At 39.8% G+C, this 27,730-nt stretch overlaps 1 protein-coding gene across 2 annotated transcripts in view; it reads left to right on the top strand.

The window, feature by feature from the left end:
• The window catches only part of PLCB1 (phospholipase C beta 1), a 608,906-nt gene that overhangs the window by 14,044 nt on the left and 567,132 nt on the right, over positions 1–27,730 (top strand). For both annotated transcript variants that reach the window (XM_060785726.2, XM_060785732.2), the window contains exon 2: positions 21,708–21,785. In XM_060785726.2, the coding sequence (XP_060641709.1) occupies positions 21,708–21,785 (78 nt within the window). The remainder of the gene's footprint in view (positions 1–21,707; positions 21,786–27,730) is intronic.

The raw sequence follows: 27,730 nt of genomic DNA, 5'->3' as shown, positions 1-27,730 counted from the left end.
CATAATTCCCACCACTGCTATTTAAAACCTTTATATTGCTTGTGATCTCAACACGAACCTGCTTTTAAACCTCAAAATAACAAATTGAATATCTTCCTCTGAATAACAACAACAATAATGACTTGAATTATATCCTGCCACCATCTCTCAAAAGGGACTCTGGGCAGCTTACAGAATATCACTACAAAAGTGCAACTCCCAACACCTCAAATTCAACAATATTTGCAAAAAATCATAAAAAGCACCAATTAACATGAAATAAGGGCAGCATAATTAACATAGACAGCTCAATTAAATAAAATAACCAATAAAACACGTCAATAAGTTTCAGGTTTGATTTTTTTTTTGTGTTAGGAGCGACTTGAGGAACTGCAAGTCATTTCTAGAGTGAGAGAATTGGCCGTCTGCAAGGACGTTGCCCAGGACACACCCAGATGTTTTGATGTTTTACCATCCTTGTGGGAGGCTTCTCTCATGTCCCTGCATAGGGAGCCATTGCTGACAGAGGGAGGTCATCCATGCTCTCCCCGGATTCGAACCTGTGACCTGTCAACCTTCAGTCCTGCTGGCACAATTGCGCTACCAGGAGCTCCTAATAAGTTTTAGTTAAAGCAAGTAGTACAAATCAGATATGACTCAACCATAAAACAGGTTAAAAAGAACAGTATTAAAACAGGGTAAAAACTTCTTGATTATCCAGTTTGGCTGATATCATAGTCATTATCAAAGTCCTGCTGGAATAGCCATGTCTTCAGCTCCCTTTGAAAAGATTGAATTTCCCTGGGTAGGGTGTTGTAGTAATCCATTCTAGATGTAACTAAGGCATGGACCACCATGGCCAAGTCAGGTTTTTCGAGGTATGGTTGCGGGTGGTACACAAGTTTTAGCTGTGTGAAGGCCCTTCCAGCCATCGCCAACACCTGAGCTTCAAGTGTCAGTGCTGAGTCCAGGAGGACTCCCAGGCTGCGAACCTGTGTCCTCAGGGGGAGTGTAACCCCGTTGAGCACAGGTTGCCACCCTATACCCCAATTGGCCTCGTGACTGACAAGGAGGACCTCTGTCTTGTCTGGATGAAGCCTCAGCTTATTAGCCCTCATCCAGTCCATCACAGCTGCCTGGCACACATCACAGAGAATCCTTTCAAAAAAGCTTTTTCAGTTGTGCTTCTTCCTCCTTCTCAGAGAGGACAGCCTGGCCCCAGATTTATCTTCATTTTTTAAGCACCAGGTTCAGATATTTCTCTGTGTGATTGGCCAATTTTAAAATATCAGCATCAGGACAACTGAACAGCCCTGTGATTTGTTCTGGCATAAAGAATTTGCTTTATGTCATTCATACTATTTTTAGCCTTTCTCTGTTTTAGGTATATGATGCCTTGAGGCTCAGTCTCCAAAAATGGGAGATGGGGATGATGATAGCAGCTTAGTGCTACTTACCTAGCCAAGGGCGGCATCTTTAACCCTTTCTCTCATGGTCTTTCCTTAGGAAAAAATAGTTGTGTGCCTCCACAACTTAGGGAAAAAATAGTTGAGTGTGTATATATTTCTGGCTTTTGGGTTTTCTTGAGAGGAGGTTTGCCTTGGCCTTCTGCTGAGGCTGAGGGAGTGTGACTTATCCAAGGTATATATGACCAAGTGGGAATTTGAACCCTGGTCTCCAGAATTGTAATCCAATGCTCCAAACATGCTACATCATGCTGGCATTTTTTTACTACATTAAGACAGTTGTTTTCCCTTGATTATGCCATTGCATTTTATGAGTTGACTAGCTGTCCCCTGCCACGTGTTGCTGTGGCCCAGTCTGTGCATATGTGTTTTGTGTGTATATTTATGCATATATGTGTGTGTATATATTTGTGTATATATGTGTGTTTATGTATATATGTGATTTTGTGCATGCGTTGCAATGTATTTTTGGGGTGTTTTTTTTGCTTTTTAAGTCTCTTCTGCTGTGTTTTTCAGTGTTTTTATGAGTGATGGTCACTCGTTGGCCTGAGAGGTGTATTGTGTCCAAATATGGTGTCAATTCGTCTAGTGGTTTTTGAGTTATGTTAATCCCACAAACAAATATTACCTTTTTATTTATATAGGCTAGCCTTCCCTGCCACGTGTTGCTGTGGCCCAGTCTGTGTATATGTGTTGTGTGTGTATATATATTTGTGTATATGTATATATGTGTATTTGTGTATATATTTATGTGGTTTTTTTGGTTTTTTCTCCTGACACAGGAGGGGGGCGGGGCCAGGAGAATCATTTTTGTGCATGCACTGTACCTTGTTTTTATCATTTTTTGACTTTTTAAGTCTCTTCCACTGTGTTTTTTCAGTGTTTTTATGAGTGATGGTCACTTGTTGGCCTGATAACTTGTATTGTGTCCAAATTTGGTGTCAATTCTTCCAGTGGTTTTTGAGCTATCTTAATCCCACAAACGAACATTACATTTTTATTTATATAGATGGGGAAGTGTGTATGTGTATGTGTATGAAAGGGAGAGAGGGAGAGAATGAGTCAATTAGTAAAAGAGTAACCTTTTATTTCCCTGTAGTTATTTGAAAAGCTAGAGAAGGGAAACAGACATGTCATATCATGCCTAATGTGGCCCTCAAAGGCAAAAACTAGGCTTGGAAAGGGTTGCTGTTTTGGACTGCTACTCCGATATCCTTTTTAGCCAGCATAGTACTGCCCCTTCTAATCCATGGAGAGGAATCATGTGGTCCTTCAAATTTTGTTGAATTATAACTCCCAGCATTCATCACCCTTTACTGCAAGTCGCTTCTGGTTCCTACTCCATCTAAAATGCAGATGTGTGCTTTTCCTCTTAAGAACAGACAAGCATCTCAAGCTCTGAGGATTATCTGGGAAGGAATCCCACTGGAGCATTGCAACACACCCAAATACCTGGAAGTCACTCTGTATCATGCTCTAACTTACAAGAAGCACTGCTTGAATATAAAGCAAAAAGTAGGTGCCATGAGATTCAGGACCCTTCCACACAGCCCTGTATTCCAGAATATGAAGGCAGAAAATCCCACAATATCTGCTTTGAACTGCATTATCTGAGTCTACACTCAGATAATGTGGGATTTTCTACCATGATATTCCGAAATATAGAGCTGTGTGGAAGGGCCCACAGAGCCAATCTTAAGAAATAGGGCTACACAGTGGAGTCCATGACATGTGAGTGTGGAGAAGACGAGCAAACCACGGACCACTTACTACAATGCAGTCTGAGCTCTGCCTCATGCACAATGAAGGACCTTCTTACAGCAACACCAGAGGCACTTAAAATGGTCAGCCAGCCTCTGGTCAAAGGAAATTTAGAATAATCCCAAGTTTTTAACTTCATTTGTGGTTTTTTAAATACATTATGACTATATTCTAATTTGCTTCTGACACATTAAATAAATAAACCACCCATTGACTTTCAGGCTGATGAAATGTGTAGCCCAGCAATACCTTGGAGGGTCATTATGATTCCCAGGGCCCTTCCACACAGCCATATAATCCAGAATATCAAGGTGAGTCCACACTGACATATAAACCAGTTCAAAGCAGAAAATCTGAGATTTTATTCAGGTGTGTGGAAGGGTCCTTAGCCACATTGTGGCTGCTGCCAGAAGGAGATATTGAATGACTGTCTAGTGCAAATCCTATGCATTCATCTGACATTATAATTTCTCTGAAAAAGTGGTGCAGGGCAGAAGATAAAAAAAGAAAAATACTGCCGGAGCCTTTCATGTGTTGCGACTTGAGTAGAGACCAATGAGGCAATATTACACGAACATTAAATAGGAACAGGAGAACTGGAAGATTAATCCCTCATAATTTTCCAAAGCCTTTTCTGATGTTTGAGGCAAAGGCAAGAGCTCGAGATTTCAAACAGTTTTTAACTAGAACTGAATATTTAATAAATGGAATCCCTACTTTTATTCAGCTCAACAGATTTTCTCTCCCCAGGTGAGGAAATCTCCTTTCTCTTTGAAGATGGTACTGTCATACCCTGATTGCCTTATAAACTATATTTGAGTTTCACAATTTAAATAAACACAACTATTTTTAGAACGGCACATAAAAGGATATAGGGGTTGCTTTCCTGTACAGTAGGCACAGGATATGGGCACCTTGTTTGAGCCTTGAATATTTAAAAGTATTTATCATGTGCCACTGTGAATACTGCTTAGACAAAACCAAACAAACTAACCTCGACCAGTTTTCCCAAGGCTAGAGCAAGGAAAAGTTACCCTTTTGGACTACAACTCCCAGTGCCCTGAGCCATAAAAAAGTTTTGAATAAGATGTAAAATATGCTTGCAGAAAATCCTGAGGGTGTATCTACACTGTAGAATTACAGTCATCCCTCCACATTTGCAGTTTTGACTTTTGTAATTTTGACTATTTGTGGATTTTATTAAATACTAGCCGTACCCTGCCACACGTTGCTGTGGTCCAGTCTGGTGATCTGGAAAATAAAATAATGAGAAAGTGTTGGTTTCTAATACATGTAATTTCTTTATTATTGTGGGTAAACAGTATTTCTTGTTGTTTCTTTGTCAGTGTTGATGTGGAGATTGTCTGGTTTACCTACTGGAACATGCAACATATAATTGTCCTTCTTTAGGGGTCCCTTTCAAATCTATGATACTATAGCTGTCGTGTATGTGTGTGTGTGTGTGTGAATCATATCTATCTGTATCTATGGCTGGATGGCTCTTTGTCAGGAAGGCTTTGATTATGTTTTCTCGCTCTGTTGAAGGGAGTTGGACTGAATGGCCTTAAGACAGCATTTCTCAACCTGGGGATGGAAATCCCTGGGGGGGGGGGGTCCAAGTGGGTGTCAGAAAGGTGGCCAAAGACCATCAGAAAATACAGTATTTTCTGTTTGTCCTAAGGGTTCTGTGTGGGAAGTTTAGCCCAATTCTATTGTTGGTTGGGTTCAGAATGCTCTTTGATTGTAGGCGAACTATAAATCCCATTAACTACAACTCTCAAATGTCAAGGTCTATTTCCCCCAGGCTCCGTCTTGGTTCATATTTGGGCATATGAAGTATTCGTGCAAAGTTTGGTCTAGATCCTTTGTTGTTTGACTTCACAGTGCTCTCTGGCTGTAGATGAACTACAACTCCAAAATTCAAGGTCAATGCCCTCCAAAACCTTCTAGTGTTTTTGTTGATCATGGGAGTCCTGTGTGCCAAGTTTGGTTCAGTTCCATCATTGGTGGAATTCAGAATGCTCTTTGATTGTAGGTTAACTATAAATCCCAGCAACTACAACTCCCAAGGAACCCCCAGTGGCGCAGTGGGTTAAAGCACTGAGCTGCTGAACTTGTTGACCGAAAAGTCACGGGTTCGAATGTGGGAAGCAGCGTGAACTCCCGCTGTCAGCCTCAAGCTTCTGCCAATCTAGCAGTTCAAAAACATGCAAATGTGAGTAGATCAATAATTACCTTTCTGGTGGGAGGGTAACAGCACTCCATGCAGTCATGCCGGCCACATTACCTTGGAGGTGTCTACGGACAACACCGACTCTTCAGCTTAGAAATGGAGATGAACACCAACCCCCAGACTTAATGTGGGGGACGGGGACGGGGACCTTTAACTTTACCTACAACTCCCAAATGACAAAATCAATTTATTTTGAGTGATGGTCACTCCTTGGGTTAGTAGGTGTCTTCTGGCCAAATTTGGTGGCAATTAGTATAGTGGTTTTTGAGTTATGATGTCACTTAAAACAATCAGGACATTTTAATATATATATATAGATATTATCTCTGGGAATCTTTAGGTCCTCCAATGTTTCCTCAAGCAAAAGTTAACAATAGAGTCATGCTGGAAAGCCTAGAAATTCCTAAGGAGTTGTTCTCTCAGGTTAAAAAACAGCAGCCTCTTTATTCAATGTTTTTCGCTTTCATAGGAGCCCTTTGTCACTAATCCTAGCTAATGTTGAGGGATGGCTATAATGTGCATTAATTCTACATGCACCCTAGGAGCTTCTGGTGTTAAGTTTTTTAAAGTACCTTTTCTAAGCTCTTCATATGATTTATGCCATGACTTTGCCTCAGTCTTTGATTCTACTGATAAGGCTGATTGTTAAACAAAAGAACTGGTGATAGAAGTATTTCCGATCAGCTCTAGAACATTTTCCCATTTGCTCCCTCTGCATTCTCCTCACTTCTTGTTTCACCTTTTATTGCTCCTTGCTGATAGTACTACTTGTCTCTCAAAATGATGCATCCATTACAGATCAACTCATGCATATCACATCACACATGCCACAAGCAATGGAGGCCTTGCTTAGAGCAAATAACCCCCAATGACATTAAATTAGTTAAACTACATAGCAAGGAAAAGGCAGAACAATAAGTGTGGGTCAGTAGTCAGTTTGATCTGGGGAAAATTCTTTCTCAACTCAATTGGTGCATTAAAGACCCAGAATGAGACATTGGGCAAGTAAAGGTTTGGTTTGATGTACAGTATCATCCCTCTTCTGCAGTGCTAATCTATATGCATAATAAAAGTGAAAATATGTATGTGTGTGCGGCTGGGGTGTCTACTTACATAGGCAATCTCTTGTCTCCACAAACAGCTATAGCTCACGCTACTCAGGAGACACCAAAGGCTCTCCCTCCAATGACATTGAAAGTTATAGTGAGCACCACGAATATGTACAAGAACCCTGCCAATGTCCTCCACAAACACAATACTGCTCACCACCCAAATGGAGAATGTGTTTCCTCCACCATGGACACTCCAGTGTTTCTGACTCTCCCCGGTGGTGTGGAATTTGCATGACCCCACCCACGGCCTCTCCTTTAACCTTTTCCTATTCTTTTCTATGGCAAACAGAGGAATTGATCAGCAACTGAACATACTAGAGAGGTTTGGGGAGAATTCACCATAATTTATAGGAGTTGTAGGTCTTGTATAGTTTACCTCCAATCTAAGAGCACTCTGAACTCAACCAACGATGGAACTGGAATTAACTTGGCACAGATAACCCCCATGACCAACAAAAAATACTGGGGTTTTTTTGTAGGGATTTATAGGAGTTGCAGTTCACCTACATCTTGAGTGCACTATGAACCCAAACAAGGATGGATCTGGACCAAATTTGGCATGCATAACCAATATGCCCAAATTTGAATACTTGGGTTTTGAGGGGAATTGACCTGAATGTTTTGGAGCTGTAGATACTGGGATTTATAATTCACCTGCAATCAGTGATCACTCAGGACTCCACAAAAGATGGAATCGGACCAAAATTGGTATGTAGAGCCTCCATGACCAGAAAAGATATTGGGGGAAATTTACCAGAATCTACCAATTTTGGTCCGATTCCACCTTGATTTAGGGGAGTTGTAGTTCACCTACATTGAGAGAGCACTGTGAACAAAAACATGGATGGATCTGGACCAAACTTGGCACACATACCTGATATGTTGAAATTTGATTACTGGAGAGGTTTGGGGGGAACTGACCTTCCTTTCTGGGAGTTGTATTTCACCCACAACCAGAGAAATGGTGACCTCTACCAATGATGGACCTGAACCAAACTTGGCACACAGAATCCCCATAGCTAACTCAAGCTACTGGAGGGATTTGAAGGGCTTGATTCACCATTGTGGGAGTTGTAGTTTTCCCTACAGCCAGAGAGAACACTAAACACCACAGATGAGGCATCTAGAGCAAACTTGCTCAACATAACAAACTTTAATTACTGATGGAGTTTTTTGTTTTGGTTTTTTGTGTGTCAGGAGCAACTTGAGAAACTGCAAGTTGCTTCTGGGGTGAGAGAATTTGTCGTCTACAAAGACGTTGCCCAGGGGATGCCCAAATGTTTTGATGTTTCTATCATGGGGAGTTGGCATGATGTGAGTTGTAGTTCGCCCACAACCTTATGCATTTTGCACAGTTTAAAAGTTGACTGCTAGTCTATAATATAACAGTAAAAAAATACAGGGCTTGCTATTATCTGCGTCTTTGTGTATCCACAATGTTTATGTGTGTCTTGCATTAGAGATTTCCTGAGGATACTGTACTACTTCCATAGCAAGTTGGAGCCTGAGTAGAACATGCTTTCAGTGTAATGTCTCACAATAGTTGAGGGTTAATCTTTCTGTCCTTGGCTTCACTTTGTTATGCAAAATACACTGACACTTGCTTCTGTAGCAGTGTTCAAGGGAATTAGTAAAGTCTGCCTTGCCCAACCTAGCATCCTATAGTTGGTGCGGGGAATTATAAGCATTGCAATTCAGCACACTTGGAAGATGCTAAAGCAATGCAGGGAAAAAAAAACTTATGTATCCAGCTCAAGTAGACTGATAAAACTGTTGTCTTGGATATTTGCATAAAAAACTCTCCCAACTATAGGAAATCAATCGTAGCCTTTAAATTTGGCATTCTGCATGATGGAGAAAAATGTGGAAAATAGTTCCCTAAAGTCCAGTTTTGTCTAAAGCGTGTACACTTGAACAGGAAGTTATAACCTTGCATATTTACATAAAGCTTTCGTGATTGGCTGTGGAAAAACAGATGCTTGCCATAGATGCAGGCGAAACGTCAGGAGAAAATGTTTCTAGAACATGGCCATATAGCCCGAAAAACCTACAACAACCCAGTAAAACAAAGTATTTCTGTCTGCACCATAAAGGCCATTGCTTGATGAAGTGACCTTCTGTGCCGTCACTGAGTTGGCTGTTGCTAGATGAAATATAACTGGGTATGAGGGGAAGGAAGGAAGGAAGGAAGGAAGGAAGGAAGGAAGGAGCCAGAAAGAGAGTCATGTTGCCATGGAGATATTGTGAAAGGAGAAAGGGAAGGAGAAGTTAAGATAGCAAGAGAAAAAGAAGGGAAAGAAAGGAAAGGAGAAAGAAGGGAGGGAAGGAGGGGGAAGAAAGGAAAAGGTGAGAAGGAACAAAGAGAAATGACAGGGGAATAGGTATTAAAAGAGGGAAGGAGAAGGGATGAAAGTCAGGACTGGGATGGGCAGTGGTTCCAGTGACACTGGGCAATGACAGGTATATAAGCTAGTATATATTTAAAAGTAAAGCATCCACCTTGGCTATAGTAAGAGGAAGGGGGAGAGGAGGAGAATCTAGCTCACTGACTTCATATGATGTCTAGCATGTTACCACAGAAGTGGAAGGGATTTATAACATCAAGGTAAGTAATGGGAATGTAGCACAATGGGGATCTTAGGCCCCTTCTACACTGCCCTATGTCACAGGACCTGATCCCTGATTATCTGCTTTAAACTGAATTTTTTGAGTCTCCACTGCCACATAATCTGGGATAAATAGATAATCTGGCATCAGATCCTGGGATATAGGGGCAATGTGGAAGAGATCCTAGAAATGGAAGAATCACATGGGGATGCAAACCTCTATCACATAGGATTGTGTCATAGTAGAGCCACCATCAAAGATGATGTTCTAACTAGAATGCCAATTTCCCTACCTTGTGTGATATCAAAAAACAAGGTTTTACTTAACAAACAGCATTTATACCCTCCTCTTTAGCTGAAAAATGCACATGAATTAGTTGTTCCCAGTACATGTCTTTTTCAATAAAGAGTGAGCTTGTAGAAGGCAACATATGGTACAAGGTGGTGTCTCTGGTTTACGTTCCAGATGGATATTTTCCAAGGAGGAAGTGGATTCCTTAGGAAAGCTCTGTGTACTTGCTGCGGTGTTTTCAGTGTCAGGGCACATTTAATAAGGAAAGCACTCACAGAAAGCATGGAATGTATCTTTCTCCACATCCTTTTCCATGTATGAAAGACTTCCAAGCATACTGAAAAAACTATAAATACCATTGTTTTGGACTCTTTTGTCATTTCCTGATTACATTATGTTCTTTAACCATTTTCAAGGTCCTAGTATATGTATTATTCATATGTATAGTAGTATTTTGTATATCCTTAAAAAGAATGAGCGATTGACAAAGACACTAAAAAATAATGGATGACTATATGCATTATCCTGGAGGGGGCTTCCTTGCTATCTTTGGAAACGGCTCAGGTTCTTTCTAATAAATGCAAAATCTTTGGCTGTGCAGATAATAATGGACTTCAACAACTTCCATCACCCTCCACAACTTTGCTGTTGTGACTGGTAGATCCTGTAGTTCAACGATATTAGAAGGGGAATGTTTATTTCTTGCTCTCCCTGCCTCTTGTTCAGCATAACCTGGAGTGCTTTAGTCACACTGTTAGGAGTGTATCTCTTTGAACTGAATCACCATTTGGATTTTTGGACTTGATCATAGAACAGATTGTTTACCAAGCAGTGGTAGGGGAGTCTCATGGGGTAAATACAACATTGTTTATTTATTTATGAATGTTTCAGTGGTTCTTTTCATTTTTAAAAAACCTTAAAAGTTGTTTATGATACCATAAAATAAGTAACCGACAAGTAATAAAAATCAAAAACCATAAAATCCATTAAAATAATTCATTAAAAGAGAGACAACTGACAGCATTGTGAGACTGCAAAATTATAAGATAAATGCTCAACAAACAAATAAGTCTTTAGTTGAAAGGAGAAATAAGGAATATTGAAAATTTAGGGCTGGATCTACAATGTTATATAATGCTGTTTGAATTTGATTTTTCAGCTTGTTACTTTGTACTGTTTTATTTACTTTTATGTTCTATTTATTTTATTGTGATGATTTTTTTTTTGCTGTTCTGTATTTTGCTGTTATGTATTATCGGACTTGGCCTCATGTAAGCCACCCCGAGTCCCCTTTGGGGAGGTGGTGGGGTATAAATAAAGATGATGATGATGATGATGATGATTATATAGTCTGTGTAGCCACATATAATGCAGGTTAACGGCATTTTATTGGTCTAAGGTAAAGGTCTCTGACTCTGGAGGGTGGTGCTCATCGCAGTTTCTAAGCCGAAGAGCCGGTGTTGTTTGTAGACACCTCCAAGGTCATGTGGCCAGCATGACTGCATGGAATGCCATTACCTTCCCGCAGAAGCTGTACCTATTGATCTACTCACATTTGCATGTTTTCAAACTGCTAGGTTGGCAGATGTTGAGCCTAACAGTGGGAGCCCACCCTGCTCCCCGGATTCAAACTGCCAAACTTCCGGTCAGCAAATTCAGCCGCTCAGTGGTTTAGCCCTCTGCGTCACCAGATGGCCCATATTATTCTATTATACTACAGTGACCATAATATACAGATTCAAACTGCATTATATGGCAGCGTAGATGTAGTCCAAGAGAGGGGAAGAGATGTAGAATAATGTGTCGGATACTTGTTTGACTAACCAAGAGGATGGGAGTATATGATAATTTTTGTGCTAGTTAGAACCCCATAAAGCTTTAATTCCAGTATTTTACTAGGTGAGCAGATGCTTGCTGAAAATAGTGTACTTCAGAAGGATAGGAAACTGTCAGGCATCTCCATATTTCAGGCCTTTAGGCTACAGAGAATAGCCATGTTGACTGTCTGTTCTTCCTGCAGTCCTGTTTGGGTAAATAAGTTTCAAACTGCCATTTTATCCATACCTTTGAGTAAATAAATAAATATACAATGCAGTATTGTTTGTTTTGGAAATAATGGGATTTTGCTCTAGTCAGTTCTGCAGTAGCTGTGTGTGCCTGCCTACAGCAGGCAAGGTTAGCAGTTACTTCTCAAACTCTTTACCGACCATGTAACAGCAAAACAATGAGAAAAAAAGAAAACAGATTTGCCTGCTTCTCAACATGTTGAAAAAAAATCATAAAGTCTGGCCATCACAAGGAAATTGTAAGAAAATTGCAATCTGAAGAAAAATATCATCCCTTTCTACATTTTGGAAGATGCCTTCAGGTGGTTTAAAATGATTTTGTTTAACTATGCAAGGTTTATGTGATGTAGACAATTCATTCCATGTGTTCGTATTGCTACTTTTGAATAAAGAGCTGGCCAAAACATGTGGAACTATTCTTTTTCTTGGTAGTATAGGAAACAGCCCAGTTCTTTTCATATTATTGGAAATTATGTTTCTAATATCAAATTTTCTGTTAAAGAAGCAATGGCCAGGAGCACACCAATAGCTTAACTGGGGTATACATGTAATGCAAGTGTCAAAAATGGACATGAAAGAGGCCCCTTCTACACTGCCTTATGTCCCAGGATCTGATCCCAGATTATCTGCTTTAAACAGAATTACATAGGTCTATATCAGATAATCTGGGATAAATAGATAATCATGGATCAGATCCTGGAATATAGGCAGTGTAGATCCAACATAAAACTTTTCCTGCAAATGTTAGTTTTCTAATTGGAAACATTTCTTTCCTATTAATGATTTGTTGGTACTGTCCAGTCACAGGGCTGTGAGAACTTGGCATGTTTGTGATGGGAATTGATGCGTTCTAGCCATTCACTGTGTACCAATTTCATTTGCCCTCAGTAAAAGAAAAAGTTAAGTCACATTTTACACTTACAGCTGTGAAGTACTTCATTTTAAAATTAGACCTCCGGGGATTCTAAAGCACTGTATTACTGTACTGTAATATTTTTTTTTGTTTTTAGCACCTTCTTCATAGAGCACCATTCATTAACACATGGAACATCCCAGAGGATATGATACAACTTACAGTGTTTACTCATGAGGCCAATTCAGTTATTGTTCTGAAAGTGAAATCTGTGTGAATGGATTGATGTTGCATTTTTCTCTTCCCCACCAGATTATGTACACAAACACAAGAAGTGTGCTGCTGTGTTTTAAGAAAAACCTTAGACGTATTTTATTCAGTAGGTTGCTTAAAGTCAAAGTTGCATTTTGGTACAATACATATAATGTGATCCCCCGGGTCTATAAAGATAAGAAAAAGTAGGAAATACGTTTCGAGTAGGTAACAGTGCTTTAAAATACTGAACTAGCCATTGTAAAAAACATGGGATTCCCAACAGGACATGAAAATGTTATTATTGTTTTTCCAAAAAACTAGAACTCTCTGAATGGTGATCATTCTGGTTGGAGAATTCCAGAAAGGCAACTTCTCAGTTTACTTATTCCTAATCCTCTTCCTAAAAATGCTGCAGTCAACTGGAGACATTAGATAGGAAGAATTGAGAGAGTACTCGGGCCCCCTCCACATAACCATATAACAAGAATATCAAGGCAGAACATCCCGCAATATCCGATTTGAACTTGGTTATCTGAGTGCACTCTGCCATATATTCCAGTTCAAAGCAGATAATGTGGGATTTTATTCAGCGGTGTGGAAGGGGCCTCAATGTTTCCTCTTTGTTGACTTTCTCTTACAAATGTCCCCTGCCCCCTTTTGTGGTGACATTTTCAAATGGAGTTTAAAACTGTTTTTTAAAGAAAAAAATAGGTGTTAGGGTAGACATTTCTACAAAGCAATCAACTGAAATAGTGGGGTTTACACCAGGGATCGGGAATCTTTGGTTTTCCATATGTTTCAGAATCTCCTTTCTCAACATTTTTTTTCCTGGAGAAATCCTCAAAATAATGTTCAGATTTCAGGAAAATCCTGTTTGAGACAACAGTGATACCTTGACTTAAGAGTTTAATTTGTTCAGTGATTGAGCTCTCAACTCAAAATGTTATCTTAAAGTGAATTTTCCCATTGAAATGCTATTAATCTGTATTGGACCCCCACCCCCTCACATTTTTGTTATATGTTTTTGAATAAGAAAATGTACTTTATAAATCACAAATACTGTATAAATGCACATTCACACGGAACATTAAAAACAGAAATATAAACTCTAAAATGGTAAAAGCACAAAGTTGTGGCAAGGAATCACATTTGAGGCAACAAAATGTGTTTTGGCCAGTGTAACAGCAAAGGCAAAACCTGCACATTCATATGGAAGAGTAAAAAAAAAAAAAAAAAGGAAGATCAGCTTTAAAATGGTAGAAGCACAAAATTATGTCAAGGAAGCACAAAGTGAAGAGGCAGAATCATCATTTTCTCCCTTCCTCTCTTGTTCTCTCTCTCTCCCTCTTCATGAAGCCAAACATACCAGCAATAAAAATTACACAAAATCAACTAACTCAGCGTTCCTCAAAGCAGACATGAGCAAAGAGAACAGCAAACTCCCAAAGTGGACAAGAATACAAGGCATGAGACACAGAGGCTTGAGGCATGGAGGCTAATCCTTGAGCCCCTAAAGCACTGTACTTTGGCGCTAGTGCTCCCCCTGGCACTAGTTTTTAACTCAAAATGCTGCTCTTATGTCAAAACAAAACCAGGGCCAAGCGATCGCTTGTAACCCAAAACACTCTTAAATTGGGATGGTCTTAAGTAGATATTTCACTGTCCTGTACTGGCCATGCTGGTTGGACTTCTTTGCTTTGAAATTGAAAACTTCTAGAAAGGCAACATGTTCTATGGCCCTAGTCACCATTGGCTGGAAGCGACTTGAAGACACACAACATAAACTCCACACTCTTCATTGTTGATTTTGTAAAATTCCCTGTGTCAATGTTTTATTCAGCTTAGAATTGAAATGTAGAGTTGCAGCATCTTCTGTCTACCATGTAAATGTAACGTATCATCTGTTATCATTTATACCATAGAAGGAAGTGAAATGAATGTCTGTAAATGTATTCTTACCAAATAGGACAGGACAACTAAAGGAGGTGGGCAAATTGAGGCATTTTGCAGATGACTAATACGGGCTGATTGCGAAACAGCTGTTGCAGTGAAATGCTGGCAGCAGCTCCAGCAGAAGGTGAAAAATGTGTATTTGTTAACCAAGACAGCTGAGAACAGGATGGCAAAAAGGGGACTGGAAGATATCATAACAGGCAGCTGGCATACTGAGAGACTTGAGAGCAGCATTAATTTTGACATTAGGGCTGTTTTGTGAATAAATCTGTGTGAACTCATACCTCAGGTCTTTCATATATGAATTGGAATGAAAAGGTTCTTTCACGTATTGGAAAATGTTCTGGTTAGGGGGAAATGAAGCACTTCTTGGGAGAAACCAGTTGTCCAAAGTTGTAGGGTAGCAGGGACTGAAAACTGCAGATTGATGCATGGTGATCTCCACCACTTGTAAGGTTGTACTCAAAGGGGTTACATAAGTGGTTCTCAATCTTCCTAACGTCACGACCACTTAATACAGTTCCTCATGTTGTGGTGACCCTCAACCATAAAATTATTTTCGTTGCTACTTCATAACTGTAATTTTGCTACTGTTCTGAATCATGATGTAAAAATCTAATATGCAGGATTTTTTTTCATTCATTGGACCAAATTTGGAACAAATACCTGATACATCCAAATTTGAATACTGATGGGATTGCGGGAGAGGATTGATTTTGTCATTTGGAGGTTGTAGTTGCTGAGATTTATAGTTAACCTACAATCAAAGAGTATTCTGAACTCCACCAATGTTGGAACTGAACCAAACTTAGCATACATAACCTTGACCAACAGAAAATACTGGAAGGGTTTGGTGGGCAAATCCAAAACTTGAGTTTTGGAGTTGTGGTTCACCTACATCCAGAGAGTAATGTAGACTCAAACAATGATGGATCCGGACCAAACTTGGCATGGATACTCAATATGCCCAAATGTGAAAACTGGTGGAGTTTGGGGAAAATAGACCTTGACATTTGGGAGTTGTAGTTTCCGGGATTTATAGTTCATCTGTATTCAAAGAGCATTCTGATCCCAACCAACGATAGATTTTGGGCAAACTTCCCACACAGAACTCCCATGAGCCGGGGGGGGGGGCATGTAGCCGGGGGGGGGGGCTTGAGGGGCTTCATCCCCTCCCCCCGAAATTCTCATGGTGGTTCGCGAAAAGGCCTTACTGGTGCATTATTTAAACTGTTATGTTTATTCATATCATGATCTGATCACCATACTCAATATATCCCATATACATGGGGATATTGGGGTAATGATACAAAAGGTTTGCTGGGCTAGACCCTCTTTCACTCAGACTCAGCCCCCCCCCCAAAACTCAGCCCCCCAGAACCCCCCCTGAAAAAAATTCAGCCCCCCCCCCCCCCGCGAAACGAAATCCTGGCTACGGGCCTGCCCATGACCAACAGAAAATACTGTGTTTTCTGATAATCTTTGGTGACCCCTCTGACACCCTCTCACAATCCCCCCCCCCACAGTTCCCAGCCCCCAGGGTTGCCAACCCCCAGGTTGAGAAACACTGACCTACATGAAGACAACAATTTACAAACAGCACTCTGCAAGACCTGGCAAATCTAATTGTCATCTGCCTTCATCCTGTGCCTTTTGCAGCATTAATGTTTCAGCTTGTTTGAAATTTAAGTACGTAAAATGGGTCCTGGGCAAGTTAAGCAAATATGTCTTTGCAAACTGTCCATTTTAATCTGTAGAGGACGTTGTGTAAACCCTTTCCTTTGATAGGATCAACCCCTTTCTTTGGCATGGCACTTGCATGTTCTTTGATATGCCATCAAAAGTGTGTTCTTATCAGAGTTGTCAAATTTTCAGTTATTTTGTTCTTTGATTTCAGTTTTAGATCAGACTTTCCTCCTCCTTGGGCAAGATCATGAGAGTTTCTGGGTGAAGCTGTGCCCTCATGCTCCTCCTTCTGTTTCCTGACGATGCTATGAGTGACAAGGACATCTAAGACCGTAACATTTCTAGCAGTTCTAGTGGAGCAGTATTTGAGATAGATGTCTTTTCTAACATAGCAGTATTCAGTGGGAAGCAGAATTTACCTCTTATGAATACAGAGAGAAGACCCTGCCTCCTGTTGGCTTCGGTTGCTATGGTTTGACTCCGTTGTTGTTATAGTTTCCACGTTGAAAGGGCAAATATTGTCTTTTGGGAGGCAGATAGTCAACAGTGTTTTTTAAATGGATTTATGTATCTGTGTCACCAGGAATGAGAGAACTTTCATCTTACCTATTTCCATTCAGTAATCCTTAAGCACTTTAGTGAAAACTCTAGTCAGACTGCCTGGTGAGGTGTAAATTAGAAATCCTGTTTTTTGTGGACTGACAAACGTTTTGGTCCTTTGAGTGATGAACTTGAATTTATGATTAATGGAAACCTTACCTTTGTGTGACCTTCCCCTGATGTGCTTTTCACAAGTCCAACTCGTATGGCCTCTTCCACTTGAATTTATTGATTGATGAAGTAGAGGGTGACTGTGCAGGTAATCCTTGCAGCCTTCTCCTCTTCAAGTTTCCTTGGTGATTCTTTGCTGTGTGGCAAATCTGCTTCTTAATTTACTGGCATGTGCTTGTAAAGCCATGAGCTGCCTCTTAGGCCCCTATACAGGGGTTTGTAAAATGGAAAATGCAAATTATACATGAAGCAAACACATTATCTACATGGGACAGGTCACATTTTTGAATTATCTTCTGGTGTTGCTGCAAGAAGGTCCTCCATTGTGCATGTGGCTGGGCTCAGGTTGCATTGCAGCAGGTAGTCAGTGGTTTGCTCTTCTCTACACTCGCATGTCATGGATTCCACTTTGTAGCCCATTTCTTAAGGTTGGTTCTGCATCTCGTGGTGCCAGAGCGCAGTCTGTTCAATGCCTTCCAAGTCATGCAGTCTTCTGTGTGCCCAGGGGGGAGTCTCTCATTTGGTATCAGCCATTGATTGAGGCTCTGGGTTTGAGCCTGCCACTTTTGGACTCTTGCTTGCTGAGGTGTTCCAGCGAGTGTCTCTGTAGATCTTAGAAAACTATTTCTTGATTTAAATCATTGACGTGCTGGCTGATACCCAAACAAGGGATGAGCTGGAGATGTATCTGCCTTAGTCCTTTCACTATTGGCTGCTACTTCCCGGCGGATGTCAGGTGGTGCAATACCGGCTAGACAGTGTAATTTCTCCAGTGGTGTAGGGCGCAGACACCCTGTGATAATGTGGCATGTCTCATTAAGAGCCACATCCACCGTTTTAGTGTGGTAAGATGTGTTCCACACTGGGCATGCATACTCACAGCAGAGTAGCATAGCACAAGGGCAGATGTCTTCACTGTGTCTGGTTGTGATCCCCACGTTGTGCCAGTCAGCTTTCGTATGATATTGTTTTTAGCACCCACTTTTTGTTTGATGTTCAGGCAGTGCTTCTTGTAGGTCAGGGCACGATCCAGAGTGACTCCCAGAGAGTTTTCTTTAATACATATTGATAAGTTTTTAAAATATCTTTGTTTCCATAGTTGTGTCACTTCCATATCACTTAAGTTTTTTTAATTAGTCTGCTAAGCTGCACCCTTCTCCTTTGGCCATTCTTTTTGGTAACAACAACAACAACAACACTTTATTTATATTCCGCCCTTCTCACCCCGAAGGGGACTCAGGGCGGATCACAGTACTTATACTCGGTAAACATTCAAAGCCACTTTGTATAGACAATAGACAGGCAGAACAGAAGGAGGTGGTTTGTTTCAGCTGTTTTTGCTGCCATGGAAGGTTGGGCTCAAGTCCAGGGGGTGCTATTGCTCTATCCTCTATGGCAAAGAGCCGTCAGGACTTCCTTCTTCCTTTTGGTCAACCAGCATTTTCTGATCTTCTTTATTTATGGCGTTGTAAAACACCTCCCCCGCTATTAGCGGTACCTAATTTCTCTAATCACAGCTAAAGCTGTTTTTGAATTGCTTAGGTAAACATTGAGCTAGGTTGACAGCTGGCAGCTTACACCAACCCGTGGTTTCGAACTTGCAACCTTATGGTTGATAGATCTTATAATTGTTGATGATTTACCAGCTGTGCTAAACCTCCGGTTATGTGGCTCTCTAGCACAGGGTCCACGAACTTTTTGAACAGAGGGCCAGGTCACAGTCCCTCAAACTATTGGAGGGCCGGATTACAATTTGAAAAAAAAAAAGAATGAAATCCTATGAACACTTCACATACCTTATTTGTAGTGCAAAAACACTTTAAAACAATACAATAATTAAAATGAAGAACAATTTTAATAAATATAAGCTTATTAGTATTTCAATGGGCCTGCTTTTGGCTGATGAAATAGGATTGTTGTTGTTGTTGTGTGCTTTCAAGACGTTTCAGACTTATGTTGACCCTGAGTGAGGGCCGGGTAAATGACCTTGGAGGGCCATATCCGGCCCCTGGGCCTTAGTTTGAGGACCCCTGCTCTAGCACACGCCTTCTTATTGTTATTATTAGTATTACTATTAGTGTTATTAGTATTATTAGTATTTATTCCCTATTTTATTTCTCCCAAAGGAGACTCAAAGCAGCTTAACATAAAAACATTAGCATACAATTTAAAATATACCATTATGCAAACATTAAAACATGATTAAATAGAAACAGTATTCAAAAATTCAGTTAAAATAAATTAAAACATATTCAAAGTTAAAAGTGGTTATATGAAAAGTGGCTCTTTTCCCCATAGAAGTTACTCTTAGCTTAGCAATCATAAACTAAGAACATCTAATTTACAAGTGGATGGTTTCCATGTGGCTTACATGCCTAGCTGATTTGCACAATATTGTATAGTTCATTAGAACAGGGCGTAGCTGTATCTGGGGGCTCTTCCACACAACCCCATATCCCAGAATATCAAAACAAAAAATCTCACATTTTCTGAGTGTGGAATCAAATAACCCAGTTCGAAGCAGATATTGTGGGATTTTCTGCCTTGATATTCTGGGATATAGGGCTGGGTAGAAGGATCCTGGGACTCACTGAGAATGCACATGATTTTTTTTTAAAAAATCTCTATATAAAAATATGAAAGGAAATGTGGGATAATTCTGAGTTTGCCACGGTTACAGAAATTATAGAATCCATACCTAAAAATAGTAAGGGGAAAATGATAGGAAAATGACAGACTCTGGCATGTTGTAATAGTAGCTTGCCCTACTTCACATGGTTTTTCTCTGGAGACTTTGGATCAAATGATTTTTCTAAAGAAAGTTTCAGCTGTGGCTGTATTGTAGCGTTTCTACCCATTTTTGAATCGCAAGTCTCTACATATTTTTGAATTAGTCCTAGTCAGCATGGGTGCAGCCTAACATCATCACGAGATGATTGTATGCTTTCATCAGGACAAAGATATAATAAAATGTGGGTTTGTCACCATTTTCAGGTTAAAGCTGCAGTTCTTTTTTTGTCATTTCTCTGAGCAGTCTAAAAGCAGAAGTGAAAGCAGATATGTTGGCTTAACGTGTTCTAATTAAGCAGGCCATAGAGGGCTTCTCAATGAGGGTGACTAACTTGGAAACCTCTGGAGAATGTAATTTAGACTTCAAAATAACCGCAGGAAAGCCGTTCTGAAAGCTCCATAGAACAAATACGAATAGAAGCTGAATTACAATGGAAATAACTTTGGTAGCCTGTGGTGACCTGTATATTTAAGTAAGGCTCGAAATAAGATAGGCCAGGATATGTGTTTTTAACACTGTTTTGTTTCTACTTTTATCTAGTGTCATGATTAGGAGCTATCTTGATTGTGCCTGCTCAGAGATGAGCTCCATCCAGGGATATAATTGCAAAATTGATCAAGGAACCGATAAAGACCAAAACATCTGGACACCCACAGGTTGAGAACTATTGGACCAGTTTTTAGGAATTCTGAATCACAGATCAAGAAGCATGGTTCTAACATCTAGCAGTTTTGCAATGTCAAAGCTTCAAGGGTGCTGATAATTGGCAGCTGTTAGGCTGTAGGCATAAATGGAAATGATGTGGAATGAAAATAAAGATGAGCGGAACATCTGAAAACATTTAAGTAACATGCTGCATACTTCAAGGGGACTGGAGCTGGGAGATAATGGTGTAAAATGCTGCTGTATGGAAATCTACTTAGAACGCAAACTCTAAAATAAATGGAATAACTTGGGCTTTCACCAAATGTTTATAGACTTGAGGCTGCATCCCCATGAGGGGAGCCAGGCTAAATGCTTGCCTTTGAAATGTGCTTGGCTTCTAAGGTGTTAGGTTACAGTATAATTGTCAGCTGATCCTCTCCAGCAATTGTGAAGTACTGGAAGGTTTAAAGTGCACAGCAATTATTTACATTGCAAGATACATCTGTGTTTTGAAGCGTGGGGGTGGAATAGTGACAATTTAGCAATTCATTTGGCATGGGGAACATCTAAAGTAAGGTGCAAATTAACTATTGACAGATGTTTATCCTCAGAAATGCATTGTAGGGATTGAGAGGAACAGTGCTAGTAAACTGTACTTCTGTATTTGAATGGTTTAATGGCATGTTGTTATTTAGCTAGCCTTTGTAAAACTAGTTGCATCAGATTCCTATAAAATGAGGAGGACCTGAGCACAAAGAGTGCAGCCTTGTATGCAGTTTCTTTCAGGGCAGTGCTGCTAGATTTAATTTATTGTGGTTCCCAACCTGTGGTCCATGGACCACTAGTGGTCCACAAAAACTAAAATACGGTCCATTGCCTCACCGTTACTACACCGTTGCAACGAGAGTGACTAGTCTTGTGAAAACGTCTTATAGTGCTGAGGCTTATTAAATATAGTATTCTGTGGGCTAGCAGATGGTGACTACTGGATGACATATGTTCTGTATCAGAAACTAGAGCTGATGTGGTCTATCCAATGCAATTTTCTGAATCAGCTCCCCAAATAACCAAACCAAATCTATAGTTGACCAAAAATTGATTCGTAATCCTTTTGGTACTAATGTTGGAGAGTGGTCCCTGGTCAAGTTGGTCCCTGGTCAAAAAGAGGTTGGGAAGCACTGATTGAAGTGCAAAAAGGATTTTCATATGCATTAAGGTGCCCTTTCTTTCTTTTTCAGGACTCTACCAGTGTGACAACTGTTTTTCTCCGAACAGACCCCAATGGATTTTTCTTGTATTGGACTGACCAAAATAAAGTAAGTACTTTGAAATACTTGAAGAGTAAATTTTGATTTTCCCATTTTCTTGGCTCATATTTGCTCATTGTGGATGCACAAAAGGACTGGGGAAGTCTGGACAGGACAGCATGCATTTTGTTTGTTTTCATATAGCCTGTAACAATCCAACAGTGAAAAATTCTGTGGTGCCCCCTTTCCCTTGATACCTTGAACAAGTGCTTATTTTGCTTAATGGTTAATTCAGCCCTGATTAGAAGGAACCTCTTGACACTAAGAGAAGTTTGGCAGTAGAACCAATTGTTTAAGAAGGTGGTAGGGTCTCCTTCTTTGGATATCTTCAGAAAGAAGCTGAACAGCTACTTGCTGTGGGTTCTTTGACTAGAGATCTTGGAGAACTCTGTTCAGAATTCTCATAGAGTCTTGAGAACCTGGACATTTCCACCAGATGCGCATGTGTTTTGAGAATCCTCTTCGTTATTAATCCTTTAGTAGCATGCATGAGAATATTGGCTATGCCAGATAGGGATGATGGAAGATGTAGTTCAGCACACCTGGAAGTATACATTGCTAATAGCTATGATGCAGTAAGCAATTGTGGTAGAGCACAAGATAGGGTAATATTGCAACATCTATAACCACAGGAGATAGAGTTGAAGATAGCACACAGTGAGTAGGAATGCACATTGTTAATGAGAAAGTGCAGGAGACTTTAGATATTTATATTATCTGCCACCAGTACATTCCTTTGCATTTTCCTATATGCATTAAAAAGAAAATACCTTGCTATTTAGGAATCTCAAAATGTATCATCACTGCATGAAACATTTCAACCAGTTAGGGACAAAAAAGGGATTTTTTTCTTTAGCTAACAGTGATGGCTCTGGAAATATTTGCTGAATTTTATCCTAATGGACTTTGTTTAGGAAAAAAACAAAAATAGATAAGCAGCCTGAAAGCTTTGCTTAGAAACTGAATGCTTATTTACAATCAATGCTGACAGCTATTGGAAGATGTGTTGTACAAAGGCTTGTAGGAAGAGCTGTGTACTAATGCCAGAACTTGCTAATAATGATCATTATTGGAGGAAGTTGGGAAGATGAGGCATAAATATTCATCCTTTCCCGCTCTTAGCCTGTTGTACCTAGAGGTAGTAGGCACAGTTGGGTGGAGGAACCTGCATCCGTTTTGCCCCCTCACCACAAATAAAGCAATTTCACAGCTGGGCAAACAAAGGCCACGGTTTTATTGAACAGAAAATGAAATGTTACTGAGCTATGGATTTAATTTTTAAGCTTCAGTTTGTTCTCTCCCTAGAGCTAAGTGAAGTCAGTTTGGCAGGAGGTTAGTAAAATGTCACAGACTGAAATTGGGGTGCAAGCATAGCATGTCCTGGTGGACAAACACTGTCTCATTTCTGGATTTGCTACACTGGTACACAGTTTTTTTTCTTCCGTTCCTTTTAAAAAATTACAGGTAAATAAGGGTATATGCTTCCAAACATACAGGTATTCTTATCCTATTTAATTTTCTTATCTTCTCTCTTAATAGTTATTTTTAAGTATAACTGCTAAAACAGCAGAGGTGCAGGATCCAAGTGGTCCCTCTCTGAGGAAGGGAATGTGGTTATTTAATATAAGCAAACATCTGTGATTACAATTCTGCTTTTACCTAAATGCAGCTAGTGAAGTCAAAGGACCAGTTTTGATTGGAGCAGTTCCATGGGTGAAGACTTGTGTGACTTGGCTTTGGGGAAGGAGTTAACCTCTCCTTTCTGAATACCATTGCTGTAATCAAACAGTCAGATTGTGGAAATAATAAAAGGAGAAGACCTGATCATGGATTCTCTGTGTTTCTCACAAATAGTTTGGTCTTAAGACAGTGTGGGCATCAGGCAAAATGAAAGCCTCTTTCAATCCTTCTTCATCAGAAACAAATGAGACACCCCCTCCCCCAATGGAGTATGGACAAACCCAAAAGCCTCCAGTGCATATTTTTTCCTTTAAAACTACAGCTTTGACATTACATAATTATAGTACTATTTCCTTTTGTTGTATACCTTTAAGTCATTTCTGACTTATGGAGACCCTAAAGATTTTATGGGAGCTGAGAGTGTGCCCATGATCAGCCAGTGAGTTTTCATGGGCAAGCAGGAATAAGAAACTTGGTTTCTAGAGATATAGTCCATCACTCAAACCACTATGCCATGCTGGCCTTTTCAGCTTTAAATCCAAGGGTTATCTCCCATGAAATCCTGAGACTGGGGTTTTAGAGAAAGATATTTAGAGTCCTCCTCCAGAGAGTTTCTCTGATGACAACTGACCAAATTCCAAACCCTAGCATTCCATAGGATGTAGCCATAGCTTACTTACTGAAGTGATCCTTAGTTGTCCAAGTATGATGGCCTTCCAAGGGTTTTATTTTTCTTGGAAAACCCCTGCGCATGAGTATTTTTAATGTGTGGAGGTTGGTGCACAACTGATAAACACACAGTCTTCACAGAGTGAGGGTCCCAACCAGTGGCATTGTTAACATGATGACGGTGGCTTCTCAATCTGTTGTAGCCTTCTTCCACCTTAACAGTAACATGTACCATGCTATCTTCCGCCTGATCTGCAGTAGAGGTCTTCAGATCTTCGGATTGTGCTTGGACTGGAGCCTCCCTTGTGGTCTCTCCTAGGAGTACATGACTGATGGTTATGCCCGCAGGTTCATTGGAACACGCTAGCCACTGCTATATCAGTGCACCCCATCATGTTGAACCCACTGGAAATTGCAGCTTCCATAATGTATCTCATACACTTCCAGTTCAAGTTGAATATTAGTAGACAGTGTATTTGTGACTATATGTTATGGTACAGGTGGAAGAACTTGCTGACAAACTGAATTGATTCATTAGGCATGATGACAGGATTGCAAATGAAATGCATAATAGTTTTGTTAGGCTTGTTGGGTTTTGTCTTATATTTAGATATTATGGATAATGCTACAGATAATCTTCTTTCCCAACAACTCAGTGTGTGATTTGAAAAACAATAACAATAAGTGTTTAATTTGTACAATATTTCTTGCCTTTCTCCCATCAGAACCTATTTTATGCACAATGGTAGTCTAAACGAATAGAGCTATAACTACAATATCTTTGTCTTGTTGAGGCAAAACTCAAAAATATTAGGAAGAGATCCACATGATATTGGGATAACAAATTAAGGAAATATCCTGCAGTGTGTGTAACATGTATGAGAGCATATCTCCATTCTTGTTGCTCTTGAAGAGGTGTAGACCACTTACGGACTTTTGATCATTTGCCCATCATTTAGGCATATCGTTAGAAAAAGTATCCCCATCTTTAATAGACTGGGTTTTCACTTATACCTTCAGAGGATGGGCCAAAAGAAGTGTGGAGCTAGTTCCATTGTTGTGTGTATATCTATGTGTATGTGCCTTCTGGTTGCCTGTTCATTTATAGCAACCTCATGAATTTCATTGGGTTTTCCTAAGTAAGGAAGTGGTTTTGCCATTGTCTTCCTCTAAAATATAGCTTTCAGCATCTAGTATTAATTGGTGATCTTCCAACTATGTAATCAGTATTGACCCTGTTAGGCTGAATCTACAGTGCCCTATATCCCAAGATTTGATACTAGATTTTTGCTTATCCCAGGTTATCTTGCAGTGTAGACTCAGGCTGGCTCTGCACTGTCTTATATCCCAGGATCTGATCCCAGATTATCTTCTTATCTCAGATTATCTGGCAGTGTAGACTCGTATAATCCAACTAAAAGGAGATAATCTGGGATCAGATCCTGAGATATACGGCAGTGTAGATCCAGTCTTAGTTTCCAAGATCAGAAAGATCTATTGTATTTAGGGTATTTGGGCTCTTTCGTAATCAGTATTTTTTTTTTTAAAAAAATCAATGAATCCTAGAATGATGGTATCTCTTGTCATAGTGTTGCTTATATTTGAGGGAAAATAAAAATATCATTTGCCAAGAAAATAATGCCTCTGCAATAATATAACTAGCAATGGAAACTAAAAGGATGGGTTCAGGTGATCATCCTCCTCCCATTACATACAAAAGACCTGAGAAAGAACTTCCTTTTAAGAAGGCAACATGTGAAGGTGTTTGTGTTTTTGTGTGTACACATACATTTAAACATATTTAAATGTGACTTTTTGTTTGTACTTTTTTTTTTGCATAACCATCCGGCTCCATCTGATTCTTTTATATCAGATGGAGCTGGATGGAATATATTTGAATACACTGGAAATACACTGATTGTCTCAAAGCACCAGTATTGGAGCAGCTATATACACAATGCCAAAGCATATAGAAAAAAAAACATAAGGAAGAATTACGGGTTATGTTTGAATGTTTCCATGGAAGCTCATTTTAATTTCCAATAAAAATAAATAAATGGGCAGGCAGATTGAAATAGATAGCAAAATAATTGCTCATGTACTACAAAAGCTGCATTTAATAAGTGTCATTTAACAAAAGCTCTATTTTATCAGCGCCATTTGTAACTCTGAAGGCTTTCTAACCATAAATTTCTTTTGAGAGACAGAAGTAACAGTGTGTACTGAATTGACATATTTTGTGGAAAACGAGGCTTATGTATGCTGCTTCGATGAACACATTTTCATAAGTGATGCAAAGCTAACATACAGAGGTCTGTTTTTTGCAGTGTAAAGTGAATGAGTTAGAACAGGAAAAATCCATCTTGGATTTTTTTTTTGCCAGGTACTATCTGCCAAAAATATCCTTTCAATAAAATACTTTGAAAGCATTTTTTTCAACACAGAGCATGGAGGACCACTGTGACCCCCCTCCCTATTTGTTAGCGTTTTGAGACAATTGTACATCACATTTATTATTTGTAGGCCTTTCTCACATCTTCATTGGCATATTTTATAGCCCAAAATAATATATTTGCATTTCCCAACATAGTTAGATTCTCAGTAGGCTTCAGGTTTTCCAGTCTGCTATGGTCAGTGAGACTTTGTGGGTCACTGCTGTTGAAGATGGCTGTACTTCTAAAAACACCTGTGACAATGATAACCTGGGATTGCTCTTGTTGCTGAATTCAGCAAAAGAGAGTACCGAAAGAAGCATGCTGGAGAATGCAAAGAAACAAAGGTGATCAGGGGCAAAGAGCAAGCCAGGAAAAGAGTGTGTGATGCAGTGAGATTTAAAGAGAGAGAGAGAGTACAGTAAGACTTCCACATTTGCGGACTTGATTATTAATTGACTTGATTAAAATATTTTCAGTAGGAATCTCTAAGTCCTCCAAGATGATTTTGTAGCCAACTTCTGCCAAACCTCAGAGTTGTGCTGGAGGACCTAGAGATTCTTAGAGAGAGACATAGCATTTTCCCTCAAAGTGCTCCTAACTCCAGCTAGTTGGAAGGCTGCCTCTACTGTGAATCAGGAAAAGAAAAGAATATCAAAAGACCTGAGAACATGTGATCAAGAAGAACTATGCACTGTAGATCATGAGTGATGGTTTAACAGAGAACAGGGTTCAAATAAGGGCAGTGAAATATATATACAACCTAGGATTGCAGCCTGATCAGAAAAGATTTTTAAGGTATTGATGCATCCTGTCTGAATGATGAAATAAAAAAGTGGTCCTGTTGTGTGTGATTTTAGTTCTGTGCCCTTTTCTTCATGGTTTAATATTTCAGGTTTCTCTTTTGAGTCCCGCTAATTGATATTCATTAGACATGTGCACAAAATTAGTTCCTACCATTTATTTCATATCTTCCATTTCTTCAGAAACACAAAACGGGAAGCCGTGAACATGTGAACATCTGCTTGACATGAAAGCCTGCTTTCATGTGCATCTGAACTTGCCTCCTTGCCTTGAAAAGAGAGTGCATGTGTGTCTAGGCTTGCAGGCAGGCCCAGAGCTCGGCTGCAGGTGCACTCCGGGCCTGCCTGCATGCCTCACCACACATGCACT

This window comes from Anolis sagrei, chromosome 1 (assembly GCF_037176765.1).
Source record: "Anolis sagrei isolate rAnoSag1 chromosome 1, rAnoSag1.mat, whole genome shotgun sequence".
Classification (NCBI taxonomy): domain Eukaryota; kingdom Metazoa; phylum Chordata; class Lepidosauria; order Squamata; family Dactyloidae; genus Anolis; species Anolis sagrei.
Note: the sequence above shows the minus strand (reverse complement) of the source record. Positions and strands in the feature narration are given on the sequence as shown.